This window comes from Haemaphysalis longicornis, unplaced genomic scaffold (genome assembly GCF_048455015.1).
Source record: "Haemaphysalis longicornis isolate Haplotype H1 unplaced genomic scaffold, Haemaphysalis longicornis Haplotype H1 scaffold_1, whole genome shotgun sequence".
In the NCBI taxonomy this organism is placed as follows: Eukaryota; Metazoa; Arthropoda; class Arachnida; order Ixodida; family Ixodidae; genus Haemaphysalis; species Haemaphysalis longicornis.
The window spans coordinates 432,163,715-432,184,990 of record NW_027526203.1 but is presented as its reverse complement, the minus strand read 5'-3'; the positions used below and the strand labels follow the sequence as shown (position 1 = coordinate 432,184,990).

Sequence of the window (21,276 nt, the reverse complement as noted above, 5' to 3'; positions counted from 1 at the left end):
CTCCAAAGCAAAAAGGTCCCCAAAGGCCTCCGCCTAAAAGTTAGATGTGCCCTTGGTGAGCTCCCTCCTGAACTAGCTGCCAGGTGGCAAGATATTCTGAATAATGCTTCTCTTTCCCTCCTAGAAATTCTTAGAGAGCACTGTACTAGCCAACTCAGCCTCTTCAACGACCAGACTGAAGCTCTTCCACTAACCGAGCAGGAGAAACTAGATCTCAATATTTTCATAAATCGTAAGGAAAATGATCTTAGCAATAAGCAAGCGGTTAAGTTTCAGCGTGACCAACTTCCCTCGCAAAATGCAGCATGTACTGTAGGAGATCAGCCTCTCAATAGCCGCGACTATGAAGTACTAGGTCATGTAATGTTCCCCCTCGATACAGAGATCGCTTTAATAGAACCTCCTCCCCCAGTCAATAATCCTATAGAAAAAACGAGCTCTCTCGCTACCTGCCCCAGCAACGTTATTGACATTTCCAAAACACTAACGGCCGACGAAAAAGGTATCCTAGAACGAGGTCTAACTTTCTGTCCCACAAATAACAGTGTGAATGAATACGAGTTACACAAAAATCTCACTGAATTTTCTCGGAGAATGAGACTAAGCGAGTTTTTTTTGGAGAAGCAGGACCAACCTGACATTAACGAACGCACCCTACACCCTCCTAGCACTTGGACTCCAGATGTAGATCAATCTCCAGAATTGGATCTGTACTTAAAATCAGTATCAAGAGAAATATTGGCAACAACTAAGCGATCAAACAAGCGCAAGAACCTAAACTCCGTCGGAAGAAGTTACCCTGAATTGCCTATCAGCCAGAACCGACATAGTCATAAAGCCAGCCGACAAAGGTGGCAGTGTTTTACCTATGGGAAAATACAAAGATGAAGCTTATAGGCAGCTCAATAACCCTTGCCACTACAAGCCCTTAGATAACGATCCGAGCCAGGAATACAGCCTAATAATCCTTCAGAGCCTCACAGATCTACGATCTAGAGAATTAATAACGACTACTGACTTAAATTTCATGAAACCGAATAATAAGCATGCAGTACGTTTTTACCTCCTCCCAAAAGTCCATAAAGTCCCCGTAGAATTATTGTTCACTGCCGACATTCCTGGCAGACCCATAGTTTCGAATAACCATACCCCAACCGAAGCACTATCTCTGTTTCTGTATCATCACCTATCCGACATTCCGGCTCTTCTTCCTTCATTCGTTCAGGACACCCCCCACTTCCTCCGCATAATAGAATACATAAATATGAGCGGGCGCCTGCCCAGTGGAGCCCTCCTTGTTACTCTTGACGTTGCTGCATTGTATACAAACATTCCGTTCGCCGAAGGAATTGAAGCGATTTCAAAATCTCTATCAGTGAACCTGCTCCAACATGCACCAGAAGTGTACATAACTTTGTTAAAACTAGTTCTAACTCTCAATTATTTTGAATTTGACTCTTCTTACTTCTTGCAAGTTTTTGGAACTAGCATGGGTACTCCATTCGCACCGACCTATGCCAACATTTTCATGGGGCAACTTGAAGCTACCCTATTAAACTCTTTTCCGCATAAACCTCAGGTTTACCTCCGCTACATAGACGACATCTTCATGATTTGGGAACACGGTCGCGCGACTCTAGAAACGTTTCTATCCCATCTCAATTCTTCGCATCCGACTATTAAATTCTCCTGCCAGTATTCTGAAAAAGAAGCGAACTTCCTAGATACTACCGTCATTCTAGACAACGGTAAACTTAAAACCACGCTTTTTAGAAAGCCAACAGATAGGCAGCAGTACCTAGATTATAAAAGCCATCACCCCAGACACTGCAAACAAGGGATCTTTGTAGGACAAGCCACCAGGCTTAGAAGAGTATGCAGTGATGACAGTGACTACGTAGAGCACCTTGACGAACTCAAGGCCACCCTTATGAACAGGAACCACCCCAAAAGCTCGCTCGATCACGCGTACCAACGTGTGTCTAATCTCAAAAGGGATGACGTTCTCAACCAACAGCGGCAAAACGAAAGCGCCAGGCCACCTGCCCTAATAACTAAATTTTCAAACACCCTCCCAAACGTAAACAATATACTGCGGAAGCACTACCCCATTTTAGCCAGTAACGACCGACTTAAAAAGACTTTCCCGGAAGCACCAAGGGTTACCTACCGGAGAAACAGGAATCTAAAAGATATTTTAGTGCATGCTAAAACAGGGCCTTCAAAGCAACCAGTCATAGCCAGCTGCTCCCGCCCCAGATGCAAGACTTGTAGGCACCTGCAAACAGACTGCGTTGTAAAAAGCACAGCCAGTAATTATGTCCACAAGATTAATTCAAGTTTTACGTGCACTTCATCCAACATTGTGTATATGTTGGAATGCTCAATGTGCCACAAACAGTATATATAGGCGAAACGAGCCAACCTATGAGCCTACGGCTTAATGGTCACCGGGCAGGTATACTCTTAGCAAATCCTCCATAGCTGTAGCGCAGCATTTCAACCAACCAGGCCACAATTTTGATGACCTTAAGTTATATATACTTCAGTCAAATTTTAAGTCTCCTAGGGACAGGAAATACCGAGAATCCTACTTAATTCACAAATTCAACTCCATGGAACCTGCTGGAATTAATGCGTCTAAGGGCAACTTGGAATCCTTGCGATATTCACCGGGAATACAGCATTAGGCATTTTCGTGCATATACCTCATGCAAAGACTATGACCGTTCACTCTGCTCTGTAAACTTCTTTTTTTTTTTTCATTCCTTAGAGTCTAGCTTAATGCTCGCCCTCATCCCTCCAACCTTTGCTTTTGGAATTCAATTTTATTTATTTAATTTCTATTTTTTTTTTACTCCGCGTGGTCTTGTGCCCCGTACGTCACTCGAACTTTATCTTTTCGTTTTTGAGTTTCAGGACAGGCCTGTTCCAGGAATGTTGCCGTGGGTGACACGTGCCATTTCAGTTGCCGGGTCATTGCTTTTTCTTTTGTGTGTGGGTTTATGTGGTTTCCCTCCCTGTTTTTTTTTTTTTCTCCTTTTTTTCTTTTTTCCTTGACCTAGTTATCCCCCCGTCTCTATCTTTTCATTTGACCTGAGGCTTGCAGATAGTTTCTGATAAGGACCCCAACCTCACCGCCTGGTCTGCTTCCGGCGGTTCTGAGATCCTTTCCCTATACCCCGCGGCGGGTCAATAAACACCCTCTCATCCTTTCTCTCCAAAAATTCCACGAATGTCAACCACCAGCTGACTTCCGTGTGACCTACTTCGCGGCTTAAACTAGACAACCTTCTTGGCCCCTCAATCTCTCCCCTGACACACTCCCAAACCAATCAGCTTGCTCAATTTCCCTTCCATCTTTCCCTCGCCTTTCACCTGGGGTCCTACCCCTATATAAACCGTGCCTGCCAGGCGAGAGATTGCCCTGAGGAAAGCAAGTTCTCTTTGCTGAAACGTAGGCCACAAATCGTGCTTTTACCTTGTTCGAAGTTTTTATTCTCTTATATATATATATATATATATATATATATATATATAAGAGAATAAAAACGTTTCAGCAAAGAGAACTTGCTTTCCTCAGTATATATATATATATATATATATATATATATATATATATATATATATATATATATATAGTAAGAAACCTCGGTAACAGCAACAGCGGAGGGTTTATTTCGACTTCGAGACAAGTCTTCTATATATATATATATATATATATATATACACCTGAGAGGCGGTGCTTTCTATTCAATCTAAGAAAAAAACAAATTTAGAGAAATTCATTTTTTACCATGAAAGGTCCGTATTCAGTTTCTTTTATTTCTCGCCATTTTTCAACGTATAAGGACATTTTCGAACTTGTTACCAGGGCCAGTGACGAAATTTGAGTTCTTGAAACAATGTTTAGGTAGTACACGAAAGCCTTTGAAAGCCTTTTTTGTGTGCACATACGAACTTGCCACGAGCTGTCGAAAAAAGGGAAATAAATACGTGCAACGCTAACAGCAAGCTTGGGGGGCGCACTTTTGTTTATTTTGCCCGAGGCTACTGCCAAGAATAGCAGACGGGCAGCCCGCGCATGCGCAGATTGATACTGAAAAAGGTCTATACCAGGACTGACAAGAGTAAAATTTGGGGATTCAAGGGGGGGGGTGTCCAGAAAAACTAGGGGGGGGGGGGGGGGTCTACACACCCCCTAGGGGGGGTGTAGGGAAATCACTGCGGCGCCTTTGCACAGCTCCCGTTGCCGGCTGTCTCCCCGTCTTGGAAGGCTGCAACTTCTCCGATACGCTTACAAAGCTGATAGCGTCACTGATAAAATCAGCCTCGCCTGGTTGAACCGCGCTCGCAACGCTTGAAGGCGCGTCGCCGTTAGGCCTCGCCGTGCCGGTCGTGCCGGCGTTGGCCGTGGTCGTCGCAATGCTGCGCCGCTTGCGCTCTCCCTTGTGCGGGCGTGAAGTCCGGGACTTGCGGCGACGAAAGTCACGCTTCTCCTCACCGTTCATGATTCAAAACACACGATAAGGAAATAAAATAGAAAAGATAGCGCAAAGTAGCGAACGGAAGATGGCGGCTCACAAGCGGCAAGAGCCAATGGCAGTACCGATTTCGCGTCACGTGATTTAAATACCCAGTAGGAGCTCTCAAAACAAGCGGGAAGAAATATTTTTTTTTTTTTACGCGGAGATACGAAGCTGGCGAGCATGTGGCGAGCAGTTCGATTGGGAGAAGGCCGCGGCTTTGTCTACCTCTCCCAAGTGTGTGAAATGGCTGCCAGCCACGCTGCCGTGCAGCAAACTCTCTAAGATGGCCGAAATGCGGCTTGATTGCGTGCTTTCTAGGGTCATCGCGAGTCATTCAGACACGTTTCTCATTTCTCACTAAGTTCTCGTTCGTATTTCGTTTTCATTTTTTCCCATGAAAGAAGCTTGATAGTCAAAGATGATAATGCAAGTGAAAACAAGAAATCGACATATTTCGAAAAAACGGCGATTTTTCGACCCTCGTGTCCCCTGTTGCAAGAGTTTTAGAACATTGGATTGGGAACAAGTGGGCGTAAGGGTTAATGGGGAATACGTCACCTCAGATTTGCTGAGGACGTTGCCTTGCTAATTACCTAAGTAACTCGGGGGACGAATTGCAAAGCAGGCTTACAGCACTGGGCAAGCAGAGTAAAACCGCGGGCCTGAAAATTAATATGCAGAAAACAAAAACATCGGGAGAGCACAGCGGTTTGAGATATAGGTGGCGAGGCAGTGGAAGTGGTAAGCGAATATATGTACTTAGGCCAAGTATAGTGACCCTGGATCCCGCAACTATGAGGCAGAGATAATGAGAGAGAGAGAGAGAGAGAGAGAGAGAGAGAGAGAGAGAGAGAGAGAGAGAGAGAGAGAGAGAGAGAGAGAGAGAGAGAGAGAGAGAGATAACTTTTATTGCCGCAAAGGGCTGATTCGGGGAAGGGGTGGTAACGGGAGGAGGATCCCCGGTGACTTCGGCAACCCGAACGACGATGGCTTGTTGCACCGCTGAATCCGAGCTGCCCAACGCCCTCGCCCAGTGCTCACCGTCTCGATATGGGGGAACGGGTTGCATTGCCAGAGAAGGTGATCCATGGTTTGGACCACCCCACAAGCGGGGCAGTGGGATGAGGAGTACAGAGCGGGGTACATGCGGTTCAGGCGGGAGAGGCAAGGAAGGGTGTACGTCAGCACTAAGCGTCATAGGCGCTCTTCGGCGTGAGAGAGCGCCGGATGTGCAGGGGGCAGTAGACGGCGGGAGAAGCGGTAATGAGACGTAATCTCAATCTCATGAAAGGAAAGGAGCCTATCTCGAGCTGACAGGAAGGGATCAAAGCTAAGACCCGCTCGGAAGTTCTCAAGCGGCTCTGTGTGCTGCCTCGTTCCCTCCCACACCCGCGTGGGCTGGGGTCCACACCAGCTCGGTGGGGGAGTAAGGGGGATTTTGAAGAAGGATTTTGAGTGCCAGGGGAGAAATGCGACCCCGGGCGAAATTTCGAATGGCCGTCTTCGAATCGGATATTATGATCGCAGGGGAAGGCCGTAGTGTTACTGCAAGAGCTATAGCCGCCTCTTCCGCAGTCGCGGGGAAGAAGTGCGAAGGGTGAGGGTGGTAAGAGGGGGACTGTTGGGACCGCTGATGATTGCGACCGCGTAGGCGTCGTGGTGCCTGCAGAACATGAATTTGTATCAGAATTTTTGCTAGGGTAGCCGCGTCAACATAAACAGTTGCCGTATGTACTGGGTATCGCTTCGTAAGGGCCCGCGCACGCTGCTTCCGGCAGGCTCGATTGTGCGTCGAGTGCATGTCACGGGGAATGGGCCAGACGATGAATATGTCATGGATATTGCTAGGGATGGCAAGAGAGGATTCTGTAGCGAATCCTCTTATTAGAAGGATAAGAATGGGGTGGAGTGCATTCGGTAGGCATTCTCAGATAATGAATGGAATCCTACCATTGTAGAATATTACCGGTACCCACCTACGGGTCAGAAACTTGAAGGTTCATTAAAAGGGTTCAACTTAAATTGAGGACGACTCAGCGAGCAATGGAACGGAAGATGATAGGTGTTAACATCAAGGGACAAGAAAAGAGCAGAGTGGATCAGGGAACAAACATGTGTTAATGACATATTGGTAGAAATTAAGAAGAAATGGGCGTAGGCAGGGCATGATTGGCGTGGGCGTGGGCAGGGCGTGAGCAGGGCAAAGGCAATTGGGTAAACGTTGGTCATGGAGGGTAACACAGTGGATCCCTAAAGAAGGCAAGCGTCGCAGGAGGCGGCAGAAGGTTAGATGGGCAGATGAGACCAAGAAGTTTGCGGGGATAAATTAGTCGCAGTTGGCACAGGACCGGGATAATTGGAGATCTCTGGGAGAGGCCTGTGCCCTGCAGTGGGCGTCGATAGGCTTATGATGAAATGAAATAGACCAATAGGGATATGTGTGGGTCAATTGGTCAAATACACATTCAAATACACTGTCCGGTGCTATTGCTTTACAGGCCATAGCAAGGACTTTCTCAATTCAGCCATCGTTCAATCCACCCGCCTAGAGATGGCGGAAGAGGAGGCCATAGCCCTAGCCATAATGCTCCACCCCACTCCCAGCACGATGATTTCTGATTCCAAAACTGCAGTTAAAAATTTCGCCACTAGACGCATCTCACAGCCGGCACTCAAAATATTGGCAGGAAGCTCTGCCAGACCTAGGCCTAAGACGTTTTGACCTAGACGCCAGCGCATTCCGGCCTTGAAGAAGGTGGCCCATGAGCACGCCAAAGGACTCGCGATCCGGGCTGAGCCCAGCCTCTAGCAGTACCATGGGGCGCAATCCGCACGGGACCGCCTGATCTCTCTTCACGGTATAACTATACACTACTGCCTCTCCCACTTCATCTATCCTCCAGCGGACAAAACTCCAAAGCCTACACGTGGCGACTTCTTCAGACAGGCATCTTTACGAATCCTGCCGTTCTGACCCACATCCACCCATGTCTTTACCCCACTTCGGCCTGCTGCTTATGTGGCGGTCATGCCACACTATCCCATATATCATCTGGGCTTGCCCAAAAAATCTTCTTCTCGAAATACACTCCGAGGAACAGTGGGAGGCGGTGCTGCACAGCTCGGGCCCAGACCTACAGGTCCATTTGGTTGCCAGGGCTGCCATGGTCACTCATCAGATCACATTGATAGCCATCAACGCGACCTAACCACCAGCATCGCTTTCAAAATGCATCATCATTGTATTCCTCGAAATAAAGTTTATTCTCTCTCTCTCCACGTTCGTTGAAACCTTTCAGTATGTTTATTTCCACACCACACGAACAGATGACAAACTGCTTCCCCCATGCCCTCCCTGGTGCTCTTAACTTCTGCCCTTGGTTTTCTGTGTTCATTCAACAAGCCCTTCAAGCCACACGCATTTTGAGGACCTCGATTATGGCAGTCTTGATGCCACAAGTAGCAAAAAAAAAAAAAAAAGATTTACGGCTAACCGATTGCTGCCGACAAGCCATAGACGCCCGCAGCCAGAGTCATGACCTGGAGTCAAAAACGAGTTCCCCTTCACCCCAAGTTGCCGGAGCGGAGAAGGCTACCACGCCCAAGCATGAAGGAAGAATACACCGCCCCAGTAGTCGAATTGGTAAGGCAGTGACACGCTATCTGAAGGTTGCGGGTTCGGGCCCCATGCGGGCGCATGTTTTTCTCCACTTTCTTTCAACCATTTTCCATGTCCGCACGAAAAAAACGATTAACTACTTCCAGCATGCTCTCCTTGGAAAGCATACGTACGTTTTTTCCCCAAACAATTAACCCAACATAAGCAACTGCAGCAAAACTGGTCGAGAAATAAACACACAAGTCGTCTAGGAAACAACGAGAAAGGCCAAGTTGATTTACTTAATTAAATTGTTTCCAATGTTCATGGTGTTAGTACACAGTTACACAAAGGTTAAAGTCGGTGAGCTGCTTGCAAAAAAACAAAGAGAGAGAGAGCGAATTTTTATGATGCGCAGATGGGTCCTAAGGTACGGATATCTGCATGTTGATATGCAAAAACCTTATGAAAAGAAAAAGTAAGTTACTTTTCCCAGTTGCTTTTAGGTTTAGTTAGGTCCTTGCTTTGTGTTCAATGAGTATTTACTTCGTCTATGCGCAGACATCTTTCGTACACCCGGAAATGTATATCCACACAGGGACTCACAATGGGCGTCCAACCTTCACACTGGATGTTCGGCTGTTCTTCAAATGCCCACTGGGCATCCTTGGTTGTTTAAGGGTACAACACAATTCTACTCAGCTGTGGCAATGGGAACATGCAGAGGTGTCTAGATTTCCCCAGTGTAGTTCTGTCAGGGCTGGTATGCATCTGTTGTAAGGTTCCAATTTACAGACAAACCATCCTGATGTAGCGACAGAGGTGCTTGCTTTGATGAACAAGAGCAATGAGGAGCCAGTGGTTGATGCATCAGGAATAAAGGAGGTTAAAACTCCTACCCAATCGTCAATGGATGCACACATGTATAACCAGCCAGGTACATAATTGCGATGTATACATCTGCAGATAAGTTTATCAGATGTGTCGAATGCACTTCCTGCTGAAGGAGAACGATATGGTAGAGGACTACCAGTCTGGTTAGTTTGCTCAGTGGATTTGTAAGCAGACCCACTGATCACTTCGGATGGCAGAATGGAGAGGGAAGGGGGAGGGGATGATACTGCAGCAAGGCCAAAAGGAGGGAAGATATATGGGGGAGGTGGCATGCACGTTGCCTTTGTAACGAGTTTGGCCTGTAGATTTGGTAGCCCTAGCTCAGGGGTGATTTTGCCGATATCTGCGAGTGTTTCTATGTGTGCTAAGATTTTCAAGCACGGCTTTGTTTGTTTGTTTGTTTGTTTGATTGATTGATTGATTGATTGATTGGTTGGTTGATTGATTAATTGATTGATTGTGGGGTTTAACACGCCGAAGCTACACCTGGGCTATGAGGCGCGCCGTAGTGGAGGGCTCCAGATTAATTTCGACCACCATGGGATCTTTAACGTACGCCGAAATCTCGACACACGTGCGCTTTCGCTTTTTGCCTCCATCAGAAAAGCAGCCACCGCAGCCAGGATCAAATCTGCGTCCTTGGCTCAGCACCACAACTTCATAGCCACTGAGCCCCCATGGTGGGTAAGCATATATGTAGAGAAGTTTTTGGTATACTAAGCGGACTGCAGGATGGGGTGATCAAACCAGCATGTGGGGTCATCTTAGATGCTGCACCTCAGACAGGCTTCCACATGCTAGTCAAGTGCACCACAACATTCTTATATCGGGCATTGGGCTCTATGAGACACATCTCAGTAGACAGCATTAATTAATTTGACTAGTTGTCATTATATGAGTGGAACATTTATTTACCGTCGTGAGAAATAGCTTATAAATAGAAAAAATAGAAATAGAAAAATAGAAATAGAAAAAAAGACCAAGGCCTCAAGTCCCCAGGCCATGCAAAACATTTCCAGGTCACAAATAATTAAAGCAGAAGCTTCACGCTCAAGTGAAAACAGTATTTTATAAACTTTTGCCAACTTTAAAGTATAAAACATTTCGGGTGATTTTGATTGTGTAGCTACTGTTCTGAATTATTTGTGGCCTGGAACATTTTGGCATGGCCTGGGGACTTTTGGCCAAGGCTGGAAATACCTCGGAGTTGAAATAAAAAAACAGCTGACGATTACTATACTCCCTAATGCTAAATTTGTGCACGGCGTGAACCGCAGTCTTCTCGGTTCCAGCGCATAGCTGCTGCTTCTCAGGAAGTGATCGCGTGATCAGTAAACGCACGGTGGCGCGTGCTACTCTACCGTTATCTCGCAGCGCGTTGCCGCCGCCGAGCATGTTGTTGCAAATAGTGTTTGAACCTCCCGCGCGGTCACGTAGTTCGGATGAGCCACGAGCAAAGGAGGAGCGTCTGGCGAAAGTGTGAGGGGGAGTCAGTCACACGTGCGGAGCAATGGCGACGTGCTGGAAGATGACACAATAGCCGCGCGTGCCGCCCTCCCCCTCACTATTTCGCCAGATGCCCGTCCCTCATTTTTTCTGCCTACCGTGCCTTGTTTGCTCGCTCGGTTACGCGAACATTGCCACCGCCACCGCCAAACAAAGCAAGGCACTCAAAAAGTTAGTTTGGCGCAAAAAAAAAAAAAAAAAAACTGACTACTACTCAACATAACAAACTACGTTCATATCATTTCATGTCTCTACAGTGTATTCTTTTTAACACTTCGATTGTGCATGTTAGGTGGCAAGACAGGCAGAGTTTTCCAACTGCCCGACAATTAAGAACATTTTGCCAGGATCAGGGGTGGAACAGGGTACGTGTGTTTGGGAGCAGTACTGGGAGCAGGCAAAATTTCTTTTCGTAGCACGCTTGGAGCAGCCAGAAAGGCCGTTTGTCAGGGGGCTGGCACAGCAGCTTAAGTTTAGTCTATTGACTATATCAGGCATTCTACCGCGCATTAGAATATCTCCGAACCAGGAACGCAGTTCTTGTACTATATCTGGAAATTGACAATATGCAGAGTTATCTACCTTCAGCCCCAGCAAGTGTGCCGCGTTATTACCATTCAAAGGGTAAACTACAGTGTCACTAAGGTAAACCCCACGCGCAGAGTCGAAGGGAATCAGATAACAGGCCTCGTTTCGTGTGCGGTAGACAGCATTGTTACGTGAACTCACAACAGCATTTTGTAAAACAAGGCGTTTACCTGCATTTTTTCTATACCAAACATCGTTTTCAGTGCGTGCAAAGCAGAACATAACTTTGTCTTGCCTCGTCACGGGGTCGCAAGAGTCAAAGAACCTACACCATAGACTACGTAATGAGAGGGTGTTACAAGGCGTAGGTAATGAGGACTATCGTAGGTAATGAGGTAGGTAATGAGGTAGAGGACATAAGCAAAGCTAACCCCAACGTTCACAGGTGAACATGAGTGATTACCTCACAACAAAGGTGAACCGTATTACTAATCGAGGGAAAAGCATCCAAGAACCTGTTTGTTCAATACATGCAACTACGCTCGTCAAAAAAGGTTAACTAAATTGAAGTTCAATAGGCTACAACCTATTGAATTTGAATAGGCTACAACCTTTGAATTGAATAGGCTACAACCTTTCATACGAATATTATTCTGTTTTCTGCAGGTTTGCGATTTGATACAAAAACATTTCACTCACTTCTGGTCATTTTTCATTGATTGTGTAGGCACGTAGTGCCTGCGGCCTTACAGCAAAGCAAACGCCAACTTCCATAGCCACTCACAGCCTCGATGAAACCATAACCGAATCGAAACCGAAAACACGATGTTTCAGCAAAGTTTTTGAGCACAGGTCATCATGGCGGTTGTATCTCGCGGCTCAATTCAGACTCTGCGGCGCAGGACGGTGCTGATAAACGAGTTTAGCGCAATAGGAATGGCTTGGCACAGGATGGCGCAGGTAAACATGTTTGGCGCTGTATGGCACAAATGGCACAACTGTTAGACCCCTGCAGAATTTACTAGCGACACATCAAAGCTTTTTCAGACTGTTTGATTATTCGGACATTTTTGCAGCCCCCGTCAGATTTAAAAAAAAGCGGTCGTCGACTGAATACATTTGCCACAAATCATGATTGCTGTGCCTCCTATTCCCAACCAATCAGAAATGGTTTCTAAGATTTTTTTGATTACGGAGGTTCTGATAATGAACATTAGAGTCACATAGTTACTGGCTTTACTGTCAGTCTTTGATAGCACTGAGCTGCTCCACTAGAGCTATGTTTTCTCTGGAATCGAGTCGCTGTCAAAGGTAGCCTGCTAAATATTCCGTAAACAACTGGTTTGAATCAGCAGAATATGTTCGCCACACTAAGCAACAGGCACGGCCAGCAAAAAAAAACTCCACATTACCTCTAGGCCCCCTCTCCTGACCCCACCTATCTTGAGGCATTGCAAGGCAGAGGCGTTTACAGCTATGTTAGACTACCTGGTACTAAATGGCTTCATCCTCCACTTTTAATACCCTGCTTGGCCAGCCCAGGGAACTGTTCATCACCATGCCATGTTATGCCTGAACAAGAGTAGGGATGACCCCTTTTTTGATGAAGTCAGAAGTCCGCATACCTAAAGTCCGTGTACCCAGAAGTGCTTAAATGGGGCACTCAAGGTAAATATACATTGTGCCAACAAGAGAAGGCAAGATATAGCAAGTTCAACAGCCTGTAGGATACAGCACCAGTATTATATCGCTCAAATAAAATTGGTGTTTCATGAATTGAAGCAACACCTGGACTATAGGTGCCCCCAGGTGTAGGCTACAGATGTAGACCCTTGGGGTTCTTTTAACATACACCAGAATATTGTACACATGGGTGTTTTCTTTGCCACCTTAAATACACACACCATGAGACCGTGGAGTGGGCCCGCAACTTCATGCTCAGACTACTGTATTGCTATTAGCAGCGGCAACCCATAGTACTATAGTTGTAGGAGTAACACAGTACCAGTAAATGACAACAAAATGGCATAGTATGCCAAGCAGCTCAGCACATTAAACATTTCAGTTGCACTGTATAGCTTCACAGTGTAGTATTATTTGTTGCAACAGGTACGTGAGAAACCTTTTCTGCATAAAGCTTAAGCTGTTCGGCCTCACTAGGCAACTTGAACATGCTTTCCAACTGTTTTTATGTCTTGCATTGTCAAAAACCGAGTCATACTGTGCTTACTGCACGACACGACTTGAAGGTGTGCTTTCCTGAGACATATTCCCGAGACAGAATCTTTGCCCAAAAGGGGTCACCCTAGTTCCTGTAAATCTAACACCAGCTGCATATTGTTCTTAAATTTCAACTGCTTGCGCACAAGCCACCCCCATGCAAGAACGAAGGCATGAAATTCAAAAATGGTGCTCTTGACCATTTTTAAAACCTTCATATATAGCGATTCAGAACACTACTGCTTCCCAGTTCAGGTTAAATAGCAGGGTGGCTGAAAGCATTCCAGCTTGGTTCAGTTCAACTTAGACAAAAGTGGTAGTTTTGTTCAGGTTTACAGCTCAGTTTTGGGTAAATATGATGCACCACTATTAAGTACAAGAGCACAGAGCGGTGTACGACTTAAATTCTGGTGCCCCCGTGTCATAAAGAAGTGCGTCTTTAACCTAACAAAGACAAGTTTTTGTGGCAACAAAGGCATGGAAATTTGGTTCCCACCTGTTTAGAGTTTCCATTTGCTTGCTACCATTTAATTGTCATTTTTTTTCACTAATTTTTATACCCAAATCAAGAGTAGGGGCTTCATTTCGAAACTGTCATGCCACTGCCAAAAGCAAAAGCTAAGCACTTGTGCCTAAACTGGCTTTGCGTAAAAAGAAAATATTGGTGTGCAGAGTGTTGCCTTTGCCACGTGGACCAAATTAATGCTCAGCTCACCGGTGAGAATAACAGGTATTGCACGACACACACATAGAATGCAGAGAAGTAATGTAACTTAGCTATTATGAAACCAACATGCAACTTAAAATTTGACACACTCGCACGATTTTCAGCAACATCATCAAATTTTACTGGAAACAATTTAACATTCAGATTCGATATCTTTTTTTGGACTTTACACTCAAAGTGAATGGCATAAAAACAGCAACAGTTTTCACATTTCAGTTGTCAGTCAGTGTCCTCAATCGGCCATTCAACACGAAATCTTGCTGCACAAAATTAAAGAAGATCGGAAGTTTAGGTTAAATAACCTGTTAGAGCACAAAAGTGCTCATTAGGACAAAACACTTCAGTGCAGCTTAAAGTTACATATTTATGTTGGCTGCCAACGAGTGTGGAAGATGAATAGTACTCTAAACACAGGCTACTTATCTGGAGGCTCGATGACATTTCAAGCATCATTGAACTTGTAGCTATGCCACTAAAACAAGTTGCTGTGAGTGGACACTGTAACCACACAAAGCACATTGCTTTTTTTAACACTAACAAGCCTAGCATCAAAGCGTCATGCTGTAACAACTTCCTCATGCAAAAGGAATCGGTAAACTACCGAAATCAGTGCTCAAGCAAGGCTGAAAAAATAAAATCGCACGCAGATTTTGACCTCCCTTGCCCTCCTCCCAAGAAAAATTTCGCTTCTGGTACACGCACATCCAAGAAGACCTTTCCTTTTCAATGTAAATGACTAAAAAATAAATTCTTGAATAACATGTATGGCAAAGGACACAGATATTTTTTAAGGATTAGTCTGAGAATAGAACTAATCTATCAACATCAATGCTGGCTTATATATGTACGGACTCATCTACAAGAGCCCAGGCTGCAACATCAAACATGCATGCGATGACTTGACTGAGCAAAGGGCAAAGCTTTCTTTGGCCGTAGCAATAATGCAAATGTACAATTACACGGCAGTAAGTGAAAGATATCTCTACTGGACAGATATGTTGTGAAACTGACTTTTTTTTTTTCTCTAAAATTTTCACCAATCGATCTTGCTGGCCAATCATTTTTTCAGCACAGACACAACTAAAAGCGGGCTGTCGTTTCGTGGCCACGAAAGCACAATGCTCACGTTAAGCCCCGAATCGACAAGCTACATTTCATTACTGTCGCACAACTGTACATGAAAGTATATGCATTCAAACAGTTTGCAGGCGGTAGTATTGCATGAAACCCCTCAGTGGCATACCTGGCTATCACATTCCATACAAGGCAACTAACTGATACAAGGGCAGGGGAAAAAATAAGTTACAAAAACAGCACACCTTCAAGGAAAGTATAGAAGGTGGAAAGCCTTATGCTTTTGCACCATAAGGACTAGAGCATGTAGAAATTAGGAGGAAACAAAAATAAACCGAGAGTTTTGCACCCACAGCAAACATCCACGCAAATGTAGTAGGGAACAGTCAAATGGCAGGGTTTCTCTAGTAACAAAGGAATCCTACCGGTATGTAACAATGCACATGTTGAGGCACATAGTGAAAAGAGATTGGTAGAAAATTCGTAACAATAACTTGTGGTACTTGGCCTTAGCATCACAAGTTAATACCGGAATGTAACCACACTGAAGAAGTACGTACATGCCTTAAGCACACAAATGAACTTGTCACCTCTCCGAAAATAGTTGTTCCACAACTTATATGAACAGAATTGGCTGATGTTGAAGAGCTTTAAGTTGAACACTGAAAACCATCGAAAAATTGGAGAAAGAAAAGACTCGCGCAGCAATACGGCTTTTAAAGACTATGCGAATTGCCTCCCTAGATTATGGGGCATAAGCTATATAAGCAACAGTAAAATCCCCAGAGACTTTCTTTGTCACAGGGCAACAAAAATAGCGAAAAATTTTGTATTAGATGTAGTGATAGCTAAATAAAAATAAAATAAGACTTCCCTCCTCCAACTGCACCTTGTGCGAGAGAACATGATACTTATAACAAATATATTGAAGTTTGTTTGTCAATGCAGATTGTCTGGAGAGCAGACAAAGCACATAGCCAGAGGCAAGTCGCATGACTTTTGGTATCATATCCTCATGTCGACAGTAATAGACAAAAAGCACGCATTATCTATCCTGAAATAATTCAACAGCCGTCTTTTACGGCAGGCTCCAAAATTACGCCTAACCAACAACAGCTATAAATATAAAAAAAAAACTTGCACCATTCAATGTATCCGACACATACCATAAATAACAGAGAAGTGGCATTTCTCGTCAATTCCAACATGCTACTATTAAGCCGACAAAAAATGTAGCTCAAGAAAGGTAACATGCCGAGGGTAAACCCCGGTAAACTCACTGAGGCTGAAGAGCCACAGGCCTCGTTTGTCTATATCATTAAAAGCTAAATCAACAGGTACCAAGGCAATGGCGAGTGAGAAAAAAACGGTGCCTTTTGTATAAGCCCCAGAATGGGCAAACCCCGACGAACTTAGACGAGAAAATACACCGACAGGCTGCTACACAGGGAGGTTGTCACACACAGTTGGGACACAGTGGAGATAGGAATGCCGCGTGAAGAGCCAGGAGACACTGCCCTCTGCCCAACAGAGGTCCCCGCTTATTTCAGCTCGAGCGCACCCTCTTCTTCGAGCTTGCAGATGAACTTCATCACTCGGTACTGGGAAGCAGTCTGGGGGTGGGGCAAAAGCAGTTCATCAGTGACGACTGCCCCCTCTCACGCAAAACCACAGCTGAAATGCTGCTGGTTTTACGTGCGCACCATAAAGAGAAACACACCTCTGCATAAAAGCCTAATTTGGGACAAATGTACAGGAACAGTTGATTTAAAAAAAATACGCTACGCACTTTCATGCCAAAGACACAACTCACTAGAAAAAACAGCACGTGGTTTTTTTATTTGTAGCCGAACACACACCATTTACTACCTTTCTCTGCACATGTCAGTCTTTCTTCATTTCCACGGTCCCTAGTTTTGCACCCACTGTTGCTTCACTGCACAGCACTCCAGTGAAGCCACGGCTGATTGTGCCGCCACAAGGAAATGAGGCATTACAACCGGAATAAGCAGCGCTTTCGGCCCCGACATCACCGACGTCAAACACTGAGTTGTGATTCCACTTTTGGTTACGAAGTCCTGAGTAGTGTCAGCACCCTAACTTGAGCCAGTGGCCTTGCAACATCCCCGCAGCAGCCTTGAGGTGGCTGCTGTCTTTGCAACTCCGCGGGGTTACATGGCGGACAAGGTCAGGTCAGCTGTGGATGCACTTGCTCGGGCATCTCAACACTTAGTTCAGTTAAAATTTTCTAAACTTGACTAAGACCTTACTGCTCCTGCAGCCGCATGCACTTGTATGGTCCTGTGAGCCTGTGTTGCTTTGAATTTGATTGCCAACAATGCACTAGCAAAAAATTTTGCCAAATGAATCTAAGACAATTTAGCTGCAACTGAATCAAACGAACCAATTTTCGATTCCCAATGTGTTCACCATAAACCTCTACTGCACTAAAGAAAAGAATGAAGCCACTGTCTTCTTATAGGTCCCAGTTTTTTTTTTACTCCTTTTTAACCTTCCTTTTTTCCGAAAAAACTCAGTGCCCTACCACTCTGTGAAGAAGCATGACCAGCAAAGCTGTGGTGCTAAGCCTGAACGTGAGCGACAATATGCTTTGTAAAGGTCGTAGTCCAATTGTGCACTAAGAAAAACACGTTTGTTAGTAATTTTCAATTGAGCACATTTCCTGGTTAATTACCTGAATGGAACTTTGACAAACCAGAGTTTTATTTCAGTGGGCAAACATGGGGCTGTCTGTTTCCCTCCCGTAGAAGCCCATGTATTGATACCAGACGAGAATTCTACAATATTTACAACTTCACATGAACTATGTAATTTTGAAAAGTAAATGCTTTCGATAACGTTACACACGACACCATATTGACAGCTCTAGAGAGGCTAAAAGGCGGGGATAGAACATTCCGCTACGTGAAAGCATTCCTCTCCGACAGAACGGCTACCATTTGCATTGGAGACACGAAGTCAGATCTCTTTGACATGCCCAACAGAGGCACACCACAGGGATCTATCATCTCACCGCTTCTCTTCAACATCACTATGTAATGGGTGCAAAAAAAGTAAAATCCCGCATTATAGTACCTGTGCAGTTTAAATTTATGGTATTTATTTGTTTTAACATGACCTGAATGCGCAAAAAACGTTAATTTTTCCTAACTCTCTTTCTGTGCAAATCTGGTGCCTCGAGGAAAAGCCAACTCAACAACAGGTGCTGCGAAGAAAGTCAGAAAAGTGCTCCAGTATAGTGGCAAAGTGAATCCTTACCCTCTTCATGTAACTCTCAAATTTCTAAGACTATTCTTGAAATAGGAGGGGTGTGCTGCAGACTGAATTGCTTGAATACTATTCGCAAAGTACTTGAAGGTTAGCACATTCGTAAACCACCATTAATTTCCCCAGTCTAAGCTGATTTTCTCACAATATCCCTGACAATTCCTCAATCTTTCCGGGCACTTGACTAAGCTTCCTCTGATATTTCCAGGCATTCTCGGATGCTGGACACCTGGTTACGGCTCATCATGTGATAAAGAGACCAACCAACCACAAAACTTGCAAGTGGTGCAGCACGGCTAATGCACACTGCATGTGCACCGTAATTTTGTATAGCAATGTTTACTACTCTCCTGCAATAAACAACACTGCTGCTTCAGAGACACGACTGAGAAAATACCTGACCATGGAGGGTCAGGCGAAAACAAAATATAGCCCAGCTGTAAAAAATGTTACCATTAGAGAAAATATCCCTGCAGAAAGATTCTGTATAAAGCTTTCATGCACAGCTGACAACAGATGTTTTCTTGGGAGGAGGGGGGATAGGGACTGTGCAAATATATAAATCATGCAGTTAAAAAATTGAGCTTGAAAATTCACTGCTGTATTAATTGGCAGCTTCCTAAAAAGTGTCTCAACGATGGAATGGTTGTAAGCATGTTACCTTAGAAAAGCAAGGCTGCCGACAATGTTAAATTTTTGTGTTGGAGGGAAACGAGGCCTTGAAAACCAATTACAGCTGAAACTAATACCCCTGTCACACGGGCACTTTCAATCCAGACTGAAGCGAAACGCGATTGACTTCTCGAGCACGCTCGACGCATCGCTGCTGTTACATGGCACGTTTCAATGCCAATTGAGAAGTTGCACCCCCTGCACTCACGTATGCCAGAAGCCGCCAAAAATGTATCTCGCAGCCGGTGCCTGGTAACTTTGCACGGTCGTAGGCACACGTAACTATTTAAATGCTATCGTACGTTTATTTGAGTCAAGTTGTGTGATACAATTTGTGGCGTTAGTTGAAGTTGTCACCTTCTGCGCCATTAGTCAGTGGGGACGAGAGTATCACCGCTTTCATCCAATTGCACTTGGAAGCCTCAACTGCGTTTGGAGAACCGGGATTGAGTTGAAGCGGGATAGGACTCGGTCGCGATTGAAACTGACGTGTAGCAGCGCCCGATCCAAACTGAGCTCGATATGGATCGACTCAATTGCAATTGAAAATGCTCGTGTGACAGAAATATAATAATTTACGAAACAAAGATGAAGTGCCACACAACTATAAGTGCCTACAAAACTTCACTATCGGCAAGCAACCTCAACTCTCAAAAGAAGTCTTAAATGGCATCCAGGCACAGCACACAATGGTAACAAATAAACCCGGCCTCTGCTGCCACTCACCAAGTCTACACCAAACTCCGTGAGCACACAGCTAAGCAGAAATAGAAGGAAGTCTTACCTGACGGGCCATGTCCACATATGCCAGGAGCTTCTTGATCCCTATCCAGATCCTGTGGGAAAAGGGAATTGTTACAATGCAAGCGAAGAATCCCCTGGTGAAGCTGCCTGTCCAGTGCATGCTGAGGCACAACTGACCTGCGGCCTTCCAGGTGCTTGCCAATCTGGTCCAGCTCGGCCTTGGTGAAGCAGTCAACGTCCTCCAGGACGGCCAGGACGTGCTGGGGCAGCGACAGGTTGGGTACCCGAAGCACGGCCGTGAAAGACGAGCTCAGGCCCATCTCGTCCAGCACTCCCTTCAGGCTGCTCGTGCACAGCACCAGCAGCTTGCGGCCCTGCAATGCCCCCCATCTTGACTTCAAGATTTTGTCCAGCTGGGAGCTTAGAGGGCAAAATATTCCTGGCCTACATTCTCGCGAAACTGCACTGTGCGTTTACCAAGTGAGTCTTGCTACAAAAAATGTCGCCACTCAGCGGAATCTGAAGTTTCGCTGATGACGAACGCTTACAGGGAGCTTACCCAACACACTGCTGCTCCTGCTCGGTGAAGGCACAGTGGGGACATTGGTGTGGAATGTGGCAAACAGTGTACCCGCTACCTATCCACAACGCACTATGGCTTTTATACCTTCATGCGCCTGAATTGCTATACAAATGTGGAATTAGGGTGCACTACTAAGTAAAGCCAAGCACCATGTACACAACCAGGGAAAGAATAGCAGGAGGTACACTTTGCTCAGTAGCAGAGTTTGCATGCGTCAGGAGAAGTTGCGACCTCAGCCAAAGTGCTCGCGGTGAAGCCACCAAGGTATCACAAGCCCAAATTCAAATTTGACCTCACTATGACTTCAGTGAAATACCGGGTTCGCGAGGTATTTGAGGACACTATTCCTTATCACCATAGACACCAGCAAGCTCATCATATATATTTAGGTGTACGGCTTCTTATTCGTCAACCCCTTATGCTTCATATTGCGCAGTTTGTTCAGAGATGGAAGTGTACAAGTTGAAGCAGGAAATAAAACGCCATGCAGTGCTCGTCGCCCTGGCCGCGCACCACAACGACTTAGAAATTGCTACCTCTCTGAAAGGAGCGAAGTCTTTCGTTTACAAAGTGCGGACGGAGGTGGTGTGTTGTGGCAGTGACGTGGCATGTGCAGCGAAAAGAAAAAAGCACAGTCAGCGGTCAGACATCGTCAGAACCCCTTAATTTCTCCGGAAGTGGTGTTATCCGTTGTCCGCAATGAGGGTGACGGCATGCTGGCACACTTTTTTCCAGGACTCTGCGTTAATGGTGCCGGTTACGTGGATGTGCTTTCTACCGTTGTAAAGCTATGGATAGAGAGTGTTTCGAAAGAAAGATCATATGTCTTTCAGCAAGATTCGGCTCCTGCCCATACCGCCTGAGTCACCCAATAGTGCCCGGCTGACAACGTCTGCCACCCCGTCACTACGAA

General features: G+C 45.4%; 1 protein-coding gene across 1 annotated transcript in view; it reads right to left on the bottom strand.

Annotated features, from left to right (window-relative positions):
* Nucleotides 1–14,099: 14,099 nt before the first annotated feature.
* The window catches only part of LOC144155736 (vesicle-fusing ATPase 1-like), a 40,046-nt gene continuing 32,869 nt past the window's right edge, over nt 14,100–21,276 (bottom strand). The window contains exons 19-21 of the mRNA XM_077687347.1: nt 19,958–20,154; nt 19,821–19,872; nt 14,100–16,689 (exon numbers count right to left, since the gene is read on the bottom strand). Of these exons, the coding sequence (XP_077543473.1) occupies nt 16,618–16,689; nt 19,821–19,872; nt 19,958–20,154 (321 nt within the window). The 3' untranslated portion in view covers nt 14,100–16,617. The remainder of the gene's footprint in view (nt 16,690–19,820; nt 19,873–19,957; nt 20,155–21,276) is intronic.